The sequence below is a fragment of the Callospermophilus lateralis genome, unplaced genomic scaffold (assembly GCF_048772815.1).
Source record: "Callospermophilus lateralis isolate mCalLat2 unplaced genomic scaffold, mCalLat2.hap1 Scaffold_52, whole genome shotgun sequence".
Lineage (NCBI taxonomy): Eukaryota > Metazoa > Chordata > Mammalia > Rodentia > Sciuridae > Callospermophilus > Callospermophilus lateralis.
Genome location: NW_027514454.1, coordinates 789074 through 808751, shown reverse-complemented (window position 1 = coordinate 808751; position 19678 = coordinate 789074). Strand labels below are relative to the sequence as shown.

General features: G+C 43.8%; 1 protein-coding gene across 1 annotated transcript in view; it reads right to left on the bottom strand.

The window, feature by feature from the left end:
* Nucleotides 1-10710, bottom strand: part of LOC143388093 (arf-GAP with SH3 domain, ANK repeat and PH domain-containing protein 1-like) — a 204961-nt gene extending 194251 nt beyond the window's left edge. The window contains exon 1 of the mRNA XM_076842074.2: nucleotides 10268-10710. Within this exon, the coding sequence (XP_076698189.1) occupies nucleotides 10268-10477 (210 nt within the window). The 5' untranslated portion in view covers nucleotides 10478-10710. The remainder of the gene's footprint in view (nucleotides 1-10267) is intronic.
* Between the last annotated feature and the right edge of the window lie 8968 nt (nucleotides 10711-19678).

Below are 19678 nucleotides of genomic sequence, written 5' to 3'. Positions count from 1 at the left end.
GAACATCATTTATTTCATTAGCTTACCACTCACATTATATTTTATCCTAAAATCAAAGAGGAAACAACCCTACTTCCATAGTCATCCAGCTGGTATTTACCACCTTGTTAGGAAGTTCTTTTACAAGTCTAATCTGAACAGGTCATGTTTCAGCAGAAGTCTATGTCCTGTTTGCTCGACTTCACTAGCATGTCATGGATACATAGACACACAAGACAAGAGCAGGGAATGGGCTGAATCCTTCCTAAGCCTAGTTCAGCATCAATAAAATGGGGAAAGGGCACGCGCCAAACAAAACTGCTGGAAAGATTCAACTAAGACCATGTCTTGAGCATCCACCAAGTGCCCAGCACAGAGTAGGTACTTAGCAGTAGTGTTGGCAGATTCTCAATGTGTTCAAACTCCTAAACACAAAATACAGAAGCCCTGGGTTGGTGACAGCATTATTTAAGTTGGCACCATTTTATTTACTGGGAGGCAGTGCATTCATTTGCTTTGCTATCAAAAAAAATATTACTATTATTAAAGCAGCAGCAGCTGCTGGGCCAGCAGTGAATGCATATTTTGACTTGCACTTTGTGGAAATAAGGAGTATCTAATTTTATGTAAACGCTATTAATGTGAATAAACATTACAAGAAAGAGGAAATGGGATGCATAAAAAGAAAATGATTAATGAAACATAAAGGAAGGTTCCCCACATTTCAAAACAAGAAAGACACTCAAGTTTTATTTTATGCATAACTGGGCACTGAAGAAGCTGCTCAGTGGAAGGAGAGCTGCTAGCCCTCATTGGACCTCTGCGAAGTCTAATTTAATGCTGGGAAAAAGCCAATCAAACCAGAAATTTTCCCAAACAGCCTAGTTGCCCCACCTAACCTTCAAGCCAGCCTGGGTATCTATGGAAAGATTATGGAAAGAGCACCATGTCATCACTTGGGATTCAATGGCAGTAGGGTGTTTATTCTCTGCCCACACCCTGTGTAGAATGTTGGTCTTTCTTGACCACATCTGCAAAGCTAAAACTGGGCAGCACAGACCTCTGACCACAGCCTTCAAAGGATCTCAAGTGAATACAGCACAGAGTGGGTCATGGGGAGGTGAGATTTGCAGAAAGAAGGGCAGAGAAACTAACATCTTCCAAGTGCCACTAGGTCTAAGACATTTCACTGGCCTTACATTACCCACTGGTTCTCTCTCTGTGAAGTCTTGTCATCTCCATTTAACTTTCATGTCAGTGAAAAACAAAGATGAGGCTAGAAAACCTGGATCCCAGCCCCAGCTTTGATGTGTGAGGTGGGTGTAGAGAATATGTGTCCCTCTCCTCCATCCTCTGAGAACCACCATGAAGGTGCTGAGAGGGAGAACTAAGCCTACCCATCACTTAACCCCCATCATACTTCCCAAAACAGAGGTGGTCTTGGTGTGCCAATCTGATCCTCCCACCAGACAGAATCAGGCACAGAGACACCAACTGGTATGGGGTACTAAAGCTGCAAGTTATGTAGGGCTTAGCCTGTGTCATCTGCCATTGGCCTAAGAAAGAATGCCTCTTTTATTTATCATTCTTCCTCTAATGGTCTATAAAACACTTTGTCAGACTTTCCAATAAATCCCCATTTTACTTAACTAGTTGTCTTCTGTTGAGGCAGGCATGGGGATCTGTAAAAAAGTGAAAAAGCCCAATGTACTTGGATCTTCTAGGCCTTGGCACCCTCATCCTCTAAGACCTTTCCCAGCCCTGCTGAGCTTATATCATGATATAATATCACTGTACTTACTATCGCCCACTGCATGCTGAGCGTGACGTTCAGTGTGGCCATCCTGGCCCTAGCCCTTGGGCATAATGCTACAGAAACACAAGATATCCAGGCTGTATTAATAATAGAGCTGGGAAGAGCTTATGTTTTCCTCCACCCAAAGTGCATCTGGCAGGAAAAAGAATGGCCTCAATTGCCTTAGCCAACTCTGGTTTTTTGCAATAACTGGTATCCAAATGCAATTGTCTTTTGAGTTTTACCTCCCTGGCACATGAGGTTCTGATTTTGTTTTCCTAGCTTCTTGATGGCTAAATTTGGTTCTGCTATCAAAGAGACATATATTTCGGTTCTTTGGGGAAAATTATACCATACCCTTGGCATTAAAATTCAGTTCTTACATAACTGACCACAAACAGCACCATGACACAGGACTGCTCAGATGGTGCTATGGCCCAGAAAGAGCCCACAGTGAACTCCTGCATTCTGTTAAGACCAAGAAGAGTCAAGTGCCTCCCACGTTGACTTACCCCTATCCCAGATATAATTAAAACTCATTTTAATGATGTTGAAAAGAGCCTGAAGCAAACAGAAACGCCAATTCAAGGAGAGATCCTTTTTGCTTTAAGGTTCCTGCCTCCCAACCAAAATAGAATTCCTTGTGGTCTCAGTGCTTCAAGCTGTAATCAGTAAAGCACACAAGCCTAGCTGCCACGTTGTTCCAGTCAGGACGAAGGCATAAGTACTTCCCCTCCAACGACCAAACAAATGACCAAAATCAAATACCTGCTTTTATTATGTAACAGAAAACAGCTCATTATCCCAAAAACCCAGCAAAGAATCAAAAGGGGCAGCATTGTACCCGCTTTGATGCACCCGTGGAGGAGCACGGCAGGGGGGTGTATGGAAGTAAATGGAAAGAATTAGCAGAGACTGGAGAAAGCACGGGCAGTAAGGCTGTCCCAGTAGAGCCCATCTGTTGTCAGAGGACAACACTGGTCACTGAGTCCCCTTATTTCAGAGTAACAACTACCTAGGGCTGAGTATATAGCTGTGTGAGCGGGGAGTGTGCTTCAGATCTAACTGGGTGTGACCAGGACTCACCCCAGTTAGAGTATTTAGTGCTGCCCTAGTCTTCCCCTTAGTCCCATCTGTGCCTCTACCATTCAGGGCAGTTGGCTCTGTCATCTGACCTCATCACTCACCCTTTCAAAATGAGTCTACCTAGTCTCGTCTTTTTCAGTTACACATTCGATGGTCTAATGCAATCATAATAAACCATAATGAGGATAATAACAGCAATCATTTATATGACAATTACCATGCCAGCCACTATTGTAGGCACTTTACATATACTGACTCACTAAGAGGTGGTACTATTTTCATGAGGGAACAATATTTCAGGAATTTGCCCAATACATTCCAGAAACAAGAGGGTTGCAATTAACCTCAGCAAGGGGACTTCAACCTCTTTGGCCCTAATGTTGCCACTGGTCCACTGTGAGCACTCCTGTACATCTGTTTACCCATCCAAGAATGCTTCTGGCCTCCCACAACTCCTTCCTCCCTGCCCCACAAGGGGGCTGAAAAATCAGATCTTGACATTTATATGACCATTTTTTTTTTACCAGAATACAAAGTCACTTAATGAGTGTCTATGCGCATTATCTCCTTTAATACACAAAAACATTTATTGAATGAGGAAACACAGGCTTAGACACGGAGTGATCTCTAGTCCCATCCTTTACTCATGTTTAAATAACACGTATGGGAAAGGCCAAGGCCAAGAAGTCCCCAAATGACTAGGTGTCGTAAGTGAAAACCACCTCTCTGAGGCTCCATGGATCCCTACACAATAAACACAAAGCCTGAGTAGTGTTTGAACATCCAACACCACAAATGACTTTTGTTGACAGGCTCTCAGCCTGATACCAGGGTGGGCTACTGTAGCCCAGCATGGCATGTCGTGAGAGACCTGGACTTGTACCAGCCGACTGGGCTAACAAGAGGAGGTTCCTAATTTTAGGAATTAAAATTCTTCCACCCTGGAAGCAAGTTCCAAAGAGTGATATTGGAGAAGATTTGCCTGCCCCTCCCCAGCCCCCCAGCACGTATAACCAGCCTCAGGGCCCTATTGGAGATCAGAGGATAAAGAGCCCTTGACTGGGAGCCCAGAGCCCTGAATTCCAATCCCAGTGCAATTTCCTTCTCAACTTTAGGCCTTCTGAATCTCTACATCTAAAGCAACAGGACTAAACTAGACCTATATGGGTCCCTATCATGCGTAAGATTCATGGTTTGCTAGTAAACCAATCATGTAAGATTAACACTTTTGTTTCCCCACTTTAAGGTATCTATAATTGGCATTCTGAGCATGTGATCAGCAGAAGCAGGGCTACAGCACAGAGTTGATCAGTTACAGCTGAAATTAAACACATGTGCTACAAGAGTTACGCCAAACAACATTATCAGATGTCTATTAATTTTTCTGCAATACTGCAAATAGAACTACATCACACCTTTCATGGTTTTCTTGGAGATCAGGCTGGCAAGCCCCAGACTAGATTTCCTCCAAGGTCCTTTCAGTTCAGATATTTAGTGGTTCCCTGAGTAACTAGCACCCAACAAAAAGGTAAGGCTGTGGATGACTGGGAAGTTGGAAGCAGGCGGGCAGTGAGCCCTGCTGCAACTCTGAGAGCAGCAGTCTTTCAGCCAGGTCTGTGGCCAGTTCACAGGCAAAACATAGGCTGGTCAACAGTTCCAGACTGCAAATGCTAGCCCCGTGACTTCCAGCATCACCCTCTTTTCACTTCTGCCCAGCCCAGGAGGACTACTTTCAGCAGTCTTTGACTACAAAAGGCAGAGATTTAAAGAGGTCTCAGAAGAACAGAGAAAAGTAAGTGTCTTATTTCTTTCTTCCCTCTCTCCAACTTTTTTCTTTGATACCAGAAATCAAGTAGAGTTAAGAGTAATTAATAGATAGACATCTTTCTTGAGCCCTGCAAGATAGCAAAAAGAAAAATCAGCAAGGAAGCATAGAAGACAGTGAAAAAGAGCATTTGCCCAGGGTACACAAAGCCCTGAGTTCAATCCCAGCACAAGGAAGAAAAAAAAACTTTTTCAATTCAGAGATTCTACATTCAGAAGCCAGAAGTCTACCAGTCACTACCATATGATCTTAGACAAGTCATTTAACCTGAGCCTTCATTTACTCATAGAAGAATAATGCTAAAAATGCTACTAGAGTGGCCTTTTATTGGATGACAGATATATAAAATGTTTTTAAACACTAAAGATGTATAAAGGGCAAGTAGCCTTAGCATGGAGAGTATCTGCCCAACAGATTTGGGTCTTACTTTAAAAAGAGCATGGATTCTGGCACATAAAGCAAGTTTACTTCTTCCTTTCATTCTGCAGGCAAACTTACTCTTTACGGACCACTGCTGTCTATGTCCAGAAAAAATGTACCCTAGCTACTCTCAGACTGGGGCAGAAGCTTGGGCCACTGAGCCTGAAATTCTGCATGGGATGGCAGAACGATGGGGAGATTTGTTGCCTTTTATTGTTTTATCTTCAAGAGGTATTTAAGCAAAAGTACCCACCTCAATTTTATCTAAACCCTTCCTGAGAAGGGTTTCTTCTTTTAGGGCTACACACTCTTTGGGGATAATTCATGAGCCCCTTAAGTTTAATAGCTGCTATATTAAGAAGTACGTCCCATTAAGTTTACCTGTTTTCAAAATACACTTCCATTCTAGAACACAGGGCGGGAGCAGGGGGGCTGATGAACAATCATGTCAAGCCTTGGCCACAAGATTCCTATGTGTGGCATTCCTAACTTATGGACCTAACCCCATTTATTTTAACACTGATAATCTCTAGTCATCAGTACAGAAGGAAACACCCAAAAGGTTTTAGATATAAGAGTGAAGGAACACATACAGATGAAGTCTGACTAGTATGCATGAGGACTCTACACAAATGGGATTAATTCCCAAGTCCACTACTTACTGACCTTGGACAAAATGTAATATGTAATTTTTGGTTTCTTCACCTGTAAAAGGAGCCAACAATAAAAGGAGGGAGAAAGCATTAAATAGCAGCATATATCAGGCTTATGCATAGTAGGAGAATCAATAACTGAATGAGAGAAGCTTGATAATCTACTACATTCTATACTTTCATTTCTTCGCCTTCAGAAAGGACTGAACACCCCACTGACAAAAATTAAAATAAGCCTCTGATGCCAGATGCACACCTGACTGCCAGGTTCCTTGAGAAGACTTTTAGATAGCACCTCTTAAGGGCAGGGCTGTCCACCTTTGTACTCCTGGGCCTGCCAGTAGGAGGCACTTAACAATCTGTACATTGCCTGCAATGGTAATTTGAGTGATTTTGATTGTATTGCAGACATAAAATGTTCTATATCATTTCTCCCATCCATGAACTTGCCCTTTCTACCCTGTTAAGAGTTATAGACTTATTTCTTAAACTCCATTAGCTTCTCTATAATTCAATCCATATAATAACCCTAATGCTTTAGCAGGGCTTGGAAAAATGATTTGTACATAGCAGCACTTCTCCAAGATGTGTGAAGTGAATGCTTTTCATGGATCATACCTACATAAATTCTCACATTTAAATCAGAAAACCCATATCAAAAGTTTTGTAAGCACAGAGGGAAAAATAGTATGTTTAAGTACCACTCTTAAGAAGGTCCCTGAATGTGATCATGAAGAAAACTAAGCTTCTAAGAAACCTAGGCACCTATTTGATGAGACCGAAATTAAAAGGTACAAAGTGAAGCCTCCCATGTGCTCTACCAAAACCACTGAAATACATCTTTGCAGACATTTAGGACATTTACTTTATGCCTTAAATGTTGAAAGAGTTTGCTAACTCTGTTTATTTACTAGTCAAATCTTGAACACAAATCACTTCATCTTTTTGGGTCTCAGTTTTCATGTTGGGGAAAATGGAGATAACTGCCCCTTTTCCTTTACAGAGCTCCTATGAGGATTAAGTGTAATCATGGCACACCAGATGCCTACCACAGATATGGTAGAGAGCAGCTGCTCAATAAATGGGCAGACCACCACCACAAAAATAAAATACTGGCCCAAGATAAAATAACCAAGCAGACTTTTTGACCATCTCCCTTCTATAAAAGGCACTGAGCATTGGCCACTCTAAGCCTTTAAAAGGTGGATTCCACCTACAATGTCCCTCATAGCAGTCCCAAATGCCTGACTGTTCCCTTCTTGGGTCACTTACTCATAACTTTCAGAAATCACAAGTAAAATGGCACACATTGTGTGCTTCGGGTGCTGAATAAGCAGAACATTGGCTTTGGCTTGAAAAACGCTCACACCCCAGGATGAAAACTTGGCAGAATACTAGTCAACCCATTTCTGCCTCCCAAAAGTAGCCTCTCATATGTGCCAGCCAAGATGTGGCTTCCACAGCCATGTATGATTCTTTATCATCAAAGCAGAAGCCCAAAAGCAAACTCTTGGCCTCTTAGCATACATTTCTAATTCACTTCCTAGAGTGCTCATCACGAGAAAATTTAAATAAAAGCCCTAATATCTGCACAACACAACATACTCCTGCCAAGGAGATATGGCAAAAAGAGAGAGGATGGGTTAACTTGGGGTTTCAAGCCTGGAGACCTCAGACAGCTTTTGAATTGAGTTCCATATATGCTAATTAGTAATCCAAAGAACAGAAAAGATCATAAACAAGTAGAAAAATATTTCATTACTAGAACTAGAAAAAGAATTCCAAGCGACCCAAATTAATCCTTATTCTGGAATTTCCACATCACCAAAAAAGTACCCAGAAGTCCTATTCCTAAGAATAACCACAAAATAACACAAGTCACATTCTTTAAGTTTCCAAATATCTCACTTGTGAAGTATATGCCAAAAAGATTTTGTGGTATGTCTCCAAATGTTTCCTTAAATTTATATTTCATTTCACCTTGAACCCCATATTTTTATTTTTAAAGAACTGAATTTGAATGATTTAAGATATCTATAATATATTTATAATATGCAACCTTCCATACCTAAGCTTGAAAGGGGAAATAAAAATTCAACCATGGTGGTCGGAAAAGCATTTCACATTTGTGCAAAAGATAACTACAGTCCAACCTTATGGAAAATGATTCAAGAGTTAAAAGATGCAGACAGGGGACAATGGTTTCCGAAGCATACTGTACTCGGGATCACAAAAAGAATTACAAAACTATGTGCTGTCCTGAATGAAAACATCTACTGTATCATCAATGAACTCTAACGTGACATTTTTGAACTTCCATCCTGGTTCCAAATCCTTCTCAAGTTCACAAGTGGACCACACTTTCATTATGGTTGGATTTTTCCTACTTACTCTAGCAAGACAGTATTCCTCACAAAAAAGAAAGATAATGGAAAAAAAGAAAAAGAAAAAGAAAACCTTGTTGTATTTGCATTTAAATGTAAACAAAGATCAAAAACAGCTGCAAGTAATTTGATATTAACTTATCCTAAAGTGTTGCTGCAACATGCAAATACCCTTACCTATCAACACCAAATACCCTTATCACCTGCTGCACAAACAGAATACAGTAACATTATCAGAATATACAGAAAGAAAAAGAAAGTTAAAGTAACTGACAGCTCTATTAGCAGGCACTGAAAAACCTTTCTGGAAGGAATATAACCCTACAGCCTAATCATTGTCACATCCTTTAAAGGATTAGTACATAAAAAGGATGCAAACTGCTCCTGTATCAGCATGTTCCAATTTATTACAATTAAGGGAAGGACGGTCTCATCCTGAGGTTGAATGCCTGGCAACTCTGTTTCAAATCAAACCCTAAGCATCACACTAGTGAAACAGACTGACACTTCACAGAGGAAAAACAAAACAAAACAAAAACCATTTACTTCTTGCTCTCAAACAAGTTTAGTCTGGTGATACTTCTCCATTCACTTCAAAATTTATTTCAATCACCTAACAATGACTCTGGAGAGAACCCTAGAAGCAGTCCCAAATGGAATGACACATTCAGACTAATTCACAGCACCTGGCAGGCAGGCATTGTGGAACCTAGCACTAAGAGAAGTCTCTTACCTCCTAAAATCTATAAGACCTGTGCTTCAGAATACCAGGTCTATATGAAAGTACAAGTATCAAAGCTGATGTATCAAGAGCAGTTTTATTGTTATTTTGGTGGGATTGAACCCAGGAGCATTCTACCACTTAATGGCATCCCAGCCCTTATTTTTAAAAGAGGGTCTAAGTTGCCCACACTGGTCTCCACTTTGAAATTCTCCTAAGCTTCCCAAATACCTGGGATTACAGGCAAATAACAGTTTACCCAAAAAACTCAAGCTTCACAATATTAGGTGGCCCTAAACCTTAAAGAGCTATCCCCTCTGAGAAAACCTCTCTTCCTAACTTCCACCTAATATTGCCTTTCTAGTTGGAATAGGCTTGGCTTGCTTAAAGAAGTGGTGCTTTATGGCACTTAGATATGGTACTGAATTCCAAAGCAAATGTCCTATTTTTTTTTTTTAATTGAGGTTTCAGAGGCTTCTGTATCTTCTGGGCTTGCAAGTTCCTCCTTATCCATCCCACCTTATCACTAACTCAAATTTTTGAAGAAATCGATTTGCCCTTGACCCTGCCCCTGGACACCCTCAACGCTTTCCTGGAGGGTCCAGATAACTGGAGCTGTTCTTTCTGCAGCCTTGGGTCTCCCCTCTCTGGTCGACACTGCAGGCTGTATCGGCTTCATATCTCCCTTTACAATCTAAGAGTCCCCTGCAGACCTGGTGCAGCAGCCCTGAGTCCTACCACAGCCAAAGCTGATAGAGGAGCCGGCTGGAGAGTTGTTTGCACAGATCTTCTTCCACCTGGGCTTTCGGGGAAGTCAGGCGCCAGGCATTAGCTGGGAGGAGTCTTGGGATGGAGACAGTCCCAGCCCGACTTCTTATTTTGCGATTTTTCCATCAGCCCTAATCTCTGCAGCTATGCCTGCCTGGCCGCGGAGAAGTGCGCTCACTGCCCATCTCTCCATCCCTTACTGGTGACCTTGGCCTTCCCACTTCAGCCCTTGGTGGCGCGACGCCACCTACTTCGCAGGTTAGCAAAGGGTCACAATGATGTGGAAACGCAGAGCAGACCTGCCTGACTTCCAGGCTGGGTGCAAGATACACAACGGACTTCCCTCTTCTGCTTCCTCAGAGTGTGGAGAAAGCTCGCTCAGCTCTTCCCCACCTCCGGTCCCGAGCCTTTAAACGTGTAGGACCCGGGAAACCGCTGACAAATGGGGAAGGGGTCGGCAAGTTTAAAGTTCCCCATTCACCCAAGAGTGGGCGTGGGGGTGGGTCCTTGAGGGGGTGTGGCTCCCCCTGCCCCCGACATCGCGGTCCTCCCCAGTTCAGAAAGCAAGAGCATCCCACTGCAAAGCAGCGGCGGCGCGCGGGGGGCAGCGAGCCAGGGTCCTGGGCCGCGACCTACCTCCTCCAGCAGCGTGACGGTGTTCCTGCAGTTGTGCAGCCGCGTGGTGAAGCTGGACGTGGTGGGCGAGTTGTAATCCTCGGTGGTCTCGGCGATGAACTCGGACACGGAGATCTGGTCCGGCATCCTGCAGGGGGGACGAGACACAAGCGGGGGCGGGGGGTGAGTCACGGCGCAGGCTCCCGGGGCCGCGGGCCGCCCGGGGCTCATGAACCCCCCGCGCGCAGCCCTGCGCCCGGCCTGGCGCGCTCCCACCCGCGGCGGCGGGAGGAAGGGCGGGCGAAGGCGGGCAAGGGCGGTGCTCCGCGCCGGGCCCTTCAAACTCCGAGTCGCGCGCGAGGCCGGGGGCTCCGGGGGTCCGCCTCCCTGTGCTCATGCCAGCAGCGCCGCAGCTGCTGGGCGGCGCGGGTCGGGGAGGGTCGGCCAGCTCCGGCGGCTGCTCAACGCTCTGACAGGCGGCGGCGCAGGCGCGACCGACTGAGCACACACTCCCGCGGGCGGGCGGTTGGCGCTCCCGCTGCAGTCACGGGGACAAACAAGGAAGTGCTCTGCGCACGCGCCGCCCCCCCCCCACCCCGCGCGCCCCCGCGCCGCCCCCGGCCCGACCCTGCTCCGACGCGGGCGCCCAGGGCGGGCGGGGGCCCCGCGGCTTGCGGGGCGCCGAAGCGCGCGTCCCCGGGCCGCCCCCGAGCGGTTACTTCAGCGAGCTGGTTACGCGAGCGTTTTGCAAGAGGAGGACCAAAAAAAGTTGTATGCGTTCTTTTTTAGTCCCGTGTGGGTGCAGGAAGCGAGGCCGGGAGAGCCGCCTCCCTCTGCGAAGGCCGCCGCCGGCCGCGGGAGGGGGCCGCTGGGCGTGGCGCAGGGGCGGCGCAGGGGCGGCCCCTGGGCAGCCCGCAGCTCGCGGGCGCTCGCCCTCCCTCCGCAGGGCGCTCGCCGCCGCGGAGGCTGGTCTTGTGGTTTTGGTTTGGTCGCTAAAAATGCTGAGCGAAGAGCAGTGAAAGGATTTTGTTTTTATAATTTCCTAATCTTTTCATTTGCATTTTCTCCGCCCCCCCCCAACCCGGAGAAAAGACGATGATCAGGGAGTGTAGAGGCATTTCCCAGGTGCAGATGGTGTCCAATGCTAAGCGAAGGTCAAATTTCAGCTGCAAAAGTACCAATTGATAGCTCATTCCTCGGCCCCAGCAGATGGCTATTTTTTAAACTAGCTCAGTTTACTGTTGTTAACGCAAAGAATGTAATTCCTCATCATTGACTCTAGATGAAATTGATTTTACAAAGAAGAAAAAAAAGCTAGGCCCGTGGAGTGCCTCATAATTGGCTCCAGTAATTGGAGCCTTTAGGAGCCTTTGATAGTGGCCTTGTAGCTGATCTTCCTATGAGCACCTTAGATAGGGCTGAAGGCTGGCCCTGTGGCCTCTCCTCAGCCCGTGCTCCTGCCATTTTCTATGCTTAGGGGTCTGTTCTCTGCTCTTATTGGGCCTGGCACTAAGAGGATTCTTGTCAAATGGAAATGCATCACCTCATTAATGATCAAATATTTATCAGAGCCTATAAAGTGCTCTGGAGAGTCACTCGGTGACAATGCTCCTGGTGTCATGGAGCTTATCTTCTGGTAGAGCAACAGAAAACTAGTAAAACTAGTAAATACACAACAAAAGTGGAGTAAATATACAGGAGTCCAGCAATGGCGTTGAGTGTGAAGAATGTTCAGAGAAGGTGAATGGAAAAGAATGAGGGAGTGACCCACAGGCTACCCTGTTGGCTATAGGATCTTAGACCCTCATTTGCCTCTCATGAAGGCAAAAGTTAAGGACACCAACTCCAGGAGGCTATTATGAGTTCTCATAATGCATGAGATCTGCTTTGTGTTTCGGAAGCCATTATGAAAGTGTGATGTTTATCTCCCCTTATTGGCCAGGCTGGAACCTGCACTAGGCCCCCAGCCAGGTGCTCATCAGTGCCCTCCAAGGGACCATGTTTCATGTGCGAAAGTGCATCCACCAACTAAAGGAAGAATTTTCTAAGAGAACACACACAAATCACCTTCCCTGGCAAAGTGAAGTGTTGAGAAATGCACTTTGAGAGACATTATTTTTTAAAAAAGATTAGTAAATAAACAAACAGATACCCAATAAACAGAAGTACTTTCTCCCATTAGTACTTTAAAAGCTGGAGGTTCTGGGAAAATAGCCAGGTGGCAATAGCAGGTAGTTAAAAATGGTACCTGGGGGTCAAGTGGTTGTAGAATATAGCTTTTGAAGTATGAGCCACCTAGGAGGAAATCCTACTTCTTCCTCCACTGCATCTGGAAAGTTCTATAACTTGGAGCAAAATATGGCTGCTATTACCTTGAGCCTCAGTAATCCTGTGCTCCCCCATGGAAACAGTGAACATTACATGGAACACTTAGACTTCCCTCCTCTCTGAGAATACCTTATTTCCTCCAGGATAGAAATAAGTTCAGACTTTGAATTCTTCTTCTCTGTATTCCAAATTGTCATCCAGCACCTGTCACCTCCACTAAGCTGGTAGCTCTTTCCAGCCTCTATATCTGGCAGATAGTAAACAAATATGGGCTGTTATTAAAAGCCAAGAGTTGGTGAATAATTGCCTCAGTTCCAGGAGGTCTTGGGTTCCAGAGTTTTCTCTTCTAATAACTGATGCTGTCACCTTGGGCCTGGGTGCTATCACTTGTAAAATAAAGAGGAGAATGTGTCAAAATGACCACACAATCCTCTCACCTGAAGCTGATTGGTGTATATATTGGGCCCTGCAGATGCAAGGAATAAAGATATTATAGCAGGTTAAGCTAATTGCGATAGTAAATAGCCAGGGATTTCTTTCTTGATTGAATTCACTAGAGCCCAAACTGCTGTCATCAATTGCTGTTTCATTTTCATTTGAAGATTATGTTATTTTTCTGCTCTTCCCCTACTTCCTTTGGCCAAGAAAGGAATATGCAAACAATGAGATGTTGTGCTTTGGTAAGTATGTATCCCTCAGACTGGTCTGCAATTAGAAATTTCAAAGGTTTACACCTCAACCCACCATTTCTGATGTTCATGGACCAGCATGCTCTTTAAATTTGAAACTGCCCAGTGCAAACCATCTGCACCTAACATTTTCTCAAATACCCTGCAATCCATTTCTGGATTTATGAAAGCAAATAGAGTTTGATGTGGGCAAAATTTAAATGCTGTATTTCTTTGCCTGGAGCTGCCCAGAAATATATGCCATCCTTGCCAAATGCAGGAAACATATATATGCATTCATTCTTATGCTCGTGTGCACCCAGCTTTATATGAAGCAGGCAATATCTTTGTTGTCGTCATTATAATCCCCCTCCAAGACTGTCCAGCACCTTTGTACCTTTCATCCTACCGAGTGCTGCTCACCAGGGCAAGACAGTGGTCTTAGCAAGATGGTCTTTGCCTCCTTAAACACAGGAAGCAAGAATGGTGGTGGTTTATTCTAGATAGCAATGGTGCTATGATCCCACTGTCACCAGAGAATTAACTCTGAGTTTGCATATCCAGTTGCAGGCCTCACTCTCCCAGCTGCCTTATAACCAAGGGGAAGCATTTGCAAGATGACTGACAGTGAACCAAGATGGAGAGTCAGGGGTGCTCTCTGGGCCCAAGAAACCAAGAGGAGCCACTGGTGCTCTGAGCCATAGTACCAGCCAGTGACAGAATTCATCAAAGCCTCCCCAGTTCCCTCCTGGGACAGAGGCAATGGGGAGAGAAAAGGCTTCATGTTATGTAAACCTGGGTTTGAATCGCTATTCTGTGACTTGTTAGCCTTGCTTTTTCATCTGCAAAATTAGGGTAATGGATAACAATAAAGCTGTGTTTCAAGTTTTTATGTGAAATGAAATGAGAAGATATGGATAAAGATGTTAACACATAGTGAATAATCAACCAATGTGAATTCCCTTTGAACTCTTTTTTATGAAGTATAACTATAAATACATCTCTGTTCATTCCACAACTCATATCTCTAAATTAGTCACTTAGAGGAAGGAAGAATAAAGGGAGGAGAAGGCTGCATGGTAATTACAGAGACTAGGATCTCAGATGTGTGAAGAGTTTTCAGAGACCTCACTTAATCCTTTCAGTGTCCTCTGTGAGGCCAGATCCATTAGTGATAGTTTGGATTTTTGAAGTAACTAAACAGTATCTAGAGTCATAAGATGAATGCCAATCAGAAGTAAATTGAGATCATAAAAAAAATAGCCCCATTTTCACAAAACACAGCTTCTTAAGGATATTCTGCTGAAGCAACTTCTGGGAGCAAAAACAGGGCATTAAATTTGCTGGAACATGAGTTGGAAAGACTTGGACTCACATTTCTGCCATGCAGCAGCTATGAGACCTCGTTGAAGTAATATGTACCTCTGCATTTCTTAGTGTTTTGAAAATACAATGAGCTAAGGCACATACAATGCTAAGTATGGAGTTCTGAACACACATTCCCTTCTTTAAGCCTCATGCAACTTTAAAAATTAAGTGTAATTATCCATATTTACCAGAAAGGAACATGAATCATCAGGTATACTACAGGATACTCCTTTCTGACCTCCTTTCCTGGGCCAGCCAGTGATTTCAATCATTCACCTAACAGTCCTGAGATGCAAGTATGAGAGTAAAGGGACCTGAAACATAATGAGATCTCACTGCAAGTTAATGTCCCCAGCCAACTCTGCATCCAGTGTTTTTTCTACTGCCTGAAAAATTGTTCCCTTCACATTGTACGATACAGTATTTTCACTATACAGTGTTTTCCAGCCCAGACCACCAAAGAAAGTGGTTTCCCTATTTCACCTGATAACTCATGAACTATTTCTTCTACCAACTAAAAGGAGTAGTAGAGGAAAGGAAAGTTCTTTGGGGCAGGAGCAGGGAGGAGTGAATCTGATCCTGTGTGTTGTGCCGTCAGGCTCCAGTTGCCATATTCTATGAGCTAAAGACTGTTTTCTTCATGTTCTTGTATGAGTGCTTCTCAAGGGCACTCATGAAATTTCATGTAATATTTCTAAAAAGCCTACTCTTAACTCCCAAATGTACTTAATTTAATTTAAACGTTTCACATAAAATCACTAGAGTGTTCTCAGTAAGAGGAGAACATGGTTTGTTTGGAGACAAAAATCTCTGGTCCCTGACTGTTCCTTCTGATGGAGGTAAAAGCAAAATATACAGAGAGTATACTGGGAACCCACAAGGCATGTAGTGTGACTATCAAGTGAATGAACTTGGGAATATATTTCTGTTCAGTAAGAAATATCATTCCTTGGGGCTGGGGCTCAGTGGTAGAACGCTTGCTTAACATGAGTGAGGCACTGGGTTTGATCCTCAACACCACGTAATTATTCCAATAATTTCAGCTAATAGTTTCTGTGCATATTAGTCAGCAGGTATATTATTCCTGTTTTATAACAGGGGAAACCTGAAGCTTAGAGGTCATGTAGGGCAGTATTGAAGCAGGACTGGACAGTCTGATGCCATAGCCCAGGTGATTAGCCACAGTGCTCTGTGGCTCAGCAAAGACAATTAATGGGTCGGTACCCCAGGATAATTTTCTGCTGCAGTCTGTTCTCTTTTTCTTCCTTCTTGGAGCTTGATTCAAATGCGAGCTTGACTGGCCTGGGGAGCACTTCCCTGGCCCCACTCCTTGGGGATTAATCTTTGGGGATATTCTCAATACAGCCTTTCTCCCTTTGTGGTCAGCTGCTGAAGGATGTTGGCACAGTTTGGGGGAACCTCAGAGTCAGCTACACATGGCAAACTGAGAACCTCCCCTGTGACAAGCAACTCTGTTAATGTCAGGGCTTGGCTGAGAACTCATCTTCCTACTGAGTTGCCTGCAAAGTTCCCAGATTGTCAATCCCTGGGGGCACTCGGAGGCTAAGTCCTGGATCACCTACGTCCCCCAGGAATTAAAGGAAGGACAGAAGGTTCCTGAAGCCCCAGGCTTGACATTTTACAAGCAGCCTCTTCTGAAATCTTCCCAGTAACAGGGTGAGGTGGCCTGTTTTTTGCTGAGAGAATCTGGGGACAGGTTATGCTCAAGGTCACCAGTTAGTAAGAGAAAGCTCTTCACAGCGGCCTGAAGCTGACCCTGCAGGCCCTTTCTTCCCCACAGAAGGCCTGCCTAGCACAGGCCCCCCGAGGCCTCCATAAATGTGTTTTGAATTGAACTGGCTCCCTTTTATGAGCTCCATCATTTCTAACAGAAGTAAAACAACCTCCAAGTGAAGAAAAATGGTGGTGTTTTATAGGATTCCTAAAAATGTGCAATCTATAGAAGTGAAGGAGTCCAAGTCTTACTGTATGTCTGAAAAAGAAACATTCACCTGAAAAATGAGAACATACAGAACATCCAGGCTTCCCTTTCTTTGATGAATTTAAGTTGAGCTAATCACACGTAACGGTGACCTCTTCTATGCTCTCTCAAAACCAAGATGTGCCTCTGTTAGGGCCCTTTTCCATGGCACCATTTTCTAAATATTTATATTTCTCCACTTATTCTATGAACTCCTTGAGACCTGGGGGGCGGGGGCATTCACTGGGATAGCCCCAGAGTCCTGGGTGCTTAAGAGGTACTTATGGGATAGATGGGAGAATGAGTGAATGACAGGCAATTCTGTATGCGGGAAGGGTGAAGAGCAATTGGGGCAGGAGAGCCAGAGAGAGGCATGAGTCCTGGTTCTTAGAGCTGCTTCTATTGTCTTGTATCATGAACAACAGGAGCCAGAAAGAATTTCATGGATAACGGGCTTTCCAATCCTTCCGTTTTTTTTGATGAGGCAACTGGTTCCCAGGCCGTCAGGTGATCTGCCTGTGATTTGGATCAGGCATCCTGGTTCCCAAGGGTTTCCCAGTTCTTCATCTTTCCCAGCTACATTTCAAAGCTCATAGTAAAGACCCTATCTTTAGACAACTCCCACCCACTCAGATTATGTTGGTCTTTGCATCAAAGCATCAAGGAATGCTACCGGACTCTTATCTACTATTTAAAAATTGTAACAGGATAAAATTTGGCACACCGTCACTAAACGGACACCCTTAATTTTAAGAAACAAGACCTCATCCTATAGTACTTGCCTCCTGCTTTTCTTCTCTCTTCTCCATCTCACTCTCTCCTTTTCCTGTCCTGCTTCCCAAAGCCAATAAATTCTAAATCCTCCCATGTCATCCCTTCTTTTCCTCAAGAGCTATTCTATCACAGTACAGATGTTTTTGTGACCTTAGCACGGAAAGTCAGCTGTGTTATTTTTGTAAGCAAACCACGTCTTACCCCAAACCAGTACAGCCCTACAACACACGCAGGGTGCAGGTCAAATTTCTCCTTTGCCAAGTCCACGGTTGTGACTGACATTGTTCTTTCTGGTCATTTTCAGAGATGAGATCATTGCCTTCTGACTCCCTGGGGACATTCTCTAACGGGAGCAGAGGTATTAGGATAAAGCCCAGTCTTCTCAGTTCTGTTCCAGTTTTTAAGCAGCCTGGCAACCTGGATTCCGATTACCCCGGGTTCCGTCCCAACACAGCCACTTAACAGGGTTTGTTACCTTAGGTGAGTAACTTAGTCTCAGTTCATTTTTAAAAGGGAGATGATGATATGGTAAGGTTTTGGTAGGATTTAAATGAGGTAATTTGTGCAAGATGCTTAGCGATGTAACCGGTATATAGTGAGTGACTTATAAATATTAACTACTAATATCATTATTTGAATTCTGAACAAGTACTATTTCTAGAATCCAAATTTTAAAAAAAAAATAAAAGATAATATTCAGTCCCTGTCATCCAGGAGCTCATAAGTAGGCAGAGATGCCAGATTTCAGCACAATGGATTAAATGTTCAAAGTATTCAAACAGAAGAGGAAAAAGTGACCTATGAATGTAAAGTCCAAGGAAAGGTGATTTCATGGGTCATGCTCTCTCTCTCTCTTTGATTTGCCCAAAGTCCAGCTAGGCCTATTTCTATAAGCACTTTTCAAAGTTGAAATACTGAAATACTACTCAAGGAAAAAAAAAAACAAGATAGATGGCCACTGTCAGCAATGAGGTGTACCTCAGAAAGAATGGGAAGGGGGCTGGCTTCTTTTTCTCAGCCAAAGCATTTCACCACCTCAATGGCCTCATTCTCCTTACTCATTCTCCTTATGGTTAAAACCAGCAGCCTGGGGCAATGCTTTCTGAGGTCCCTTGGGCAATAACATCCCATAACTCAATGAATTATTTTTTGACAGCAGTGTAACAACCAATCCCACACACCAACAGGCTCCCAGCTCTGCTTCAAAGTGTACTGACAAGCCAAGAGCTGTCGGAGGTTATCAGTTCCGGGTGAGTGCTGCTCTTAGGGATGGATACCCAAAATACGTGAATCTGTCACGGTATCCCATTGTTGTTTTTTCAAATATAGAATTTCACCTGCAATGTATTTGAATAATGAGCCATATGATGAAAGAATCGTACTGTAATTTTGTCAAATGTAGGGTACTGCTCCACTTGAAAAAGGAAACTGCCCACCCTCTACAGTTTTCTTCTTGCCATATGCTATTGGTTAACATCCATCTCAAATGTGAACACTCCAAATAGGAGCTCTCATTAAAAAAAAAAAAAAAAAATCTTGGGGCTGGGACTGGGGCTCAGCAGTAGTGCACTTGCCTAGCATGTGTAAGGTACTGGGTTCGATTCTCAGCACCACATATAAATAAATAAAATAAAGGTCTATCAACAACTAATAATAATCATTATCATCATCTCTACAACTGCTAACAAACCTTCTGAAAGATATACCTAACTTCTATTCTCTTTTTTTTTTTCCTGTTTTTTGTTTGCTTATGAAAAATTTATCAGTTTTGCTCTGGCCTTAGAGGTTCAAAAGTATGATGCACCCTAATTTATACAATTTCTTTGTTTTAGTGGATAGCAGAGAACTTACAGTTGATTGGCTCTGGACATTATTTTCAATATATTCGGGAGTTTTATTATGTGAATAAACTTTCCCCCTAATATTTCGGTTTAAAAATTAACTTGCATTTATCCTCAACTATTTTTAACATATTGAAACTTCAGCAGATCTGACAAAACTTTAGGTCATTGACTACATTTTCTGACTGCCCTACATCCCCTTCTTGTAGGAACTACCCCTCTTTGAGTCCTTGAGAGTCTCAAGAAACTGTCAATCATATGTTTCCACCTTCCTAACCAAAGTGCTAGACCCAGGCTGTCCATCAGAGTGTTCCAGACTCTTGGAAACAGCCCTGGCTGGCTCACTCACACTCAGCCTTCAACTTGAGAAGAGCAAGCAGAATCCCTTGTGGAGGATTGCTGTAGACACCAGGTGAAGAGGGAAATGACTTTTTTTCTACAAGACTCAGCTCAAAGAATATAGTAGGCCTTC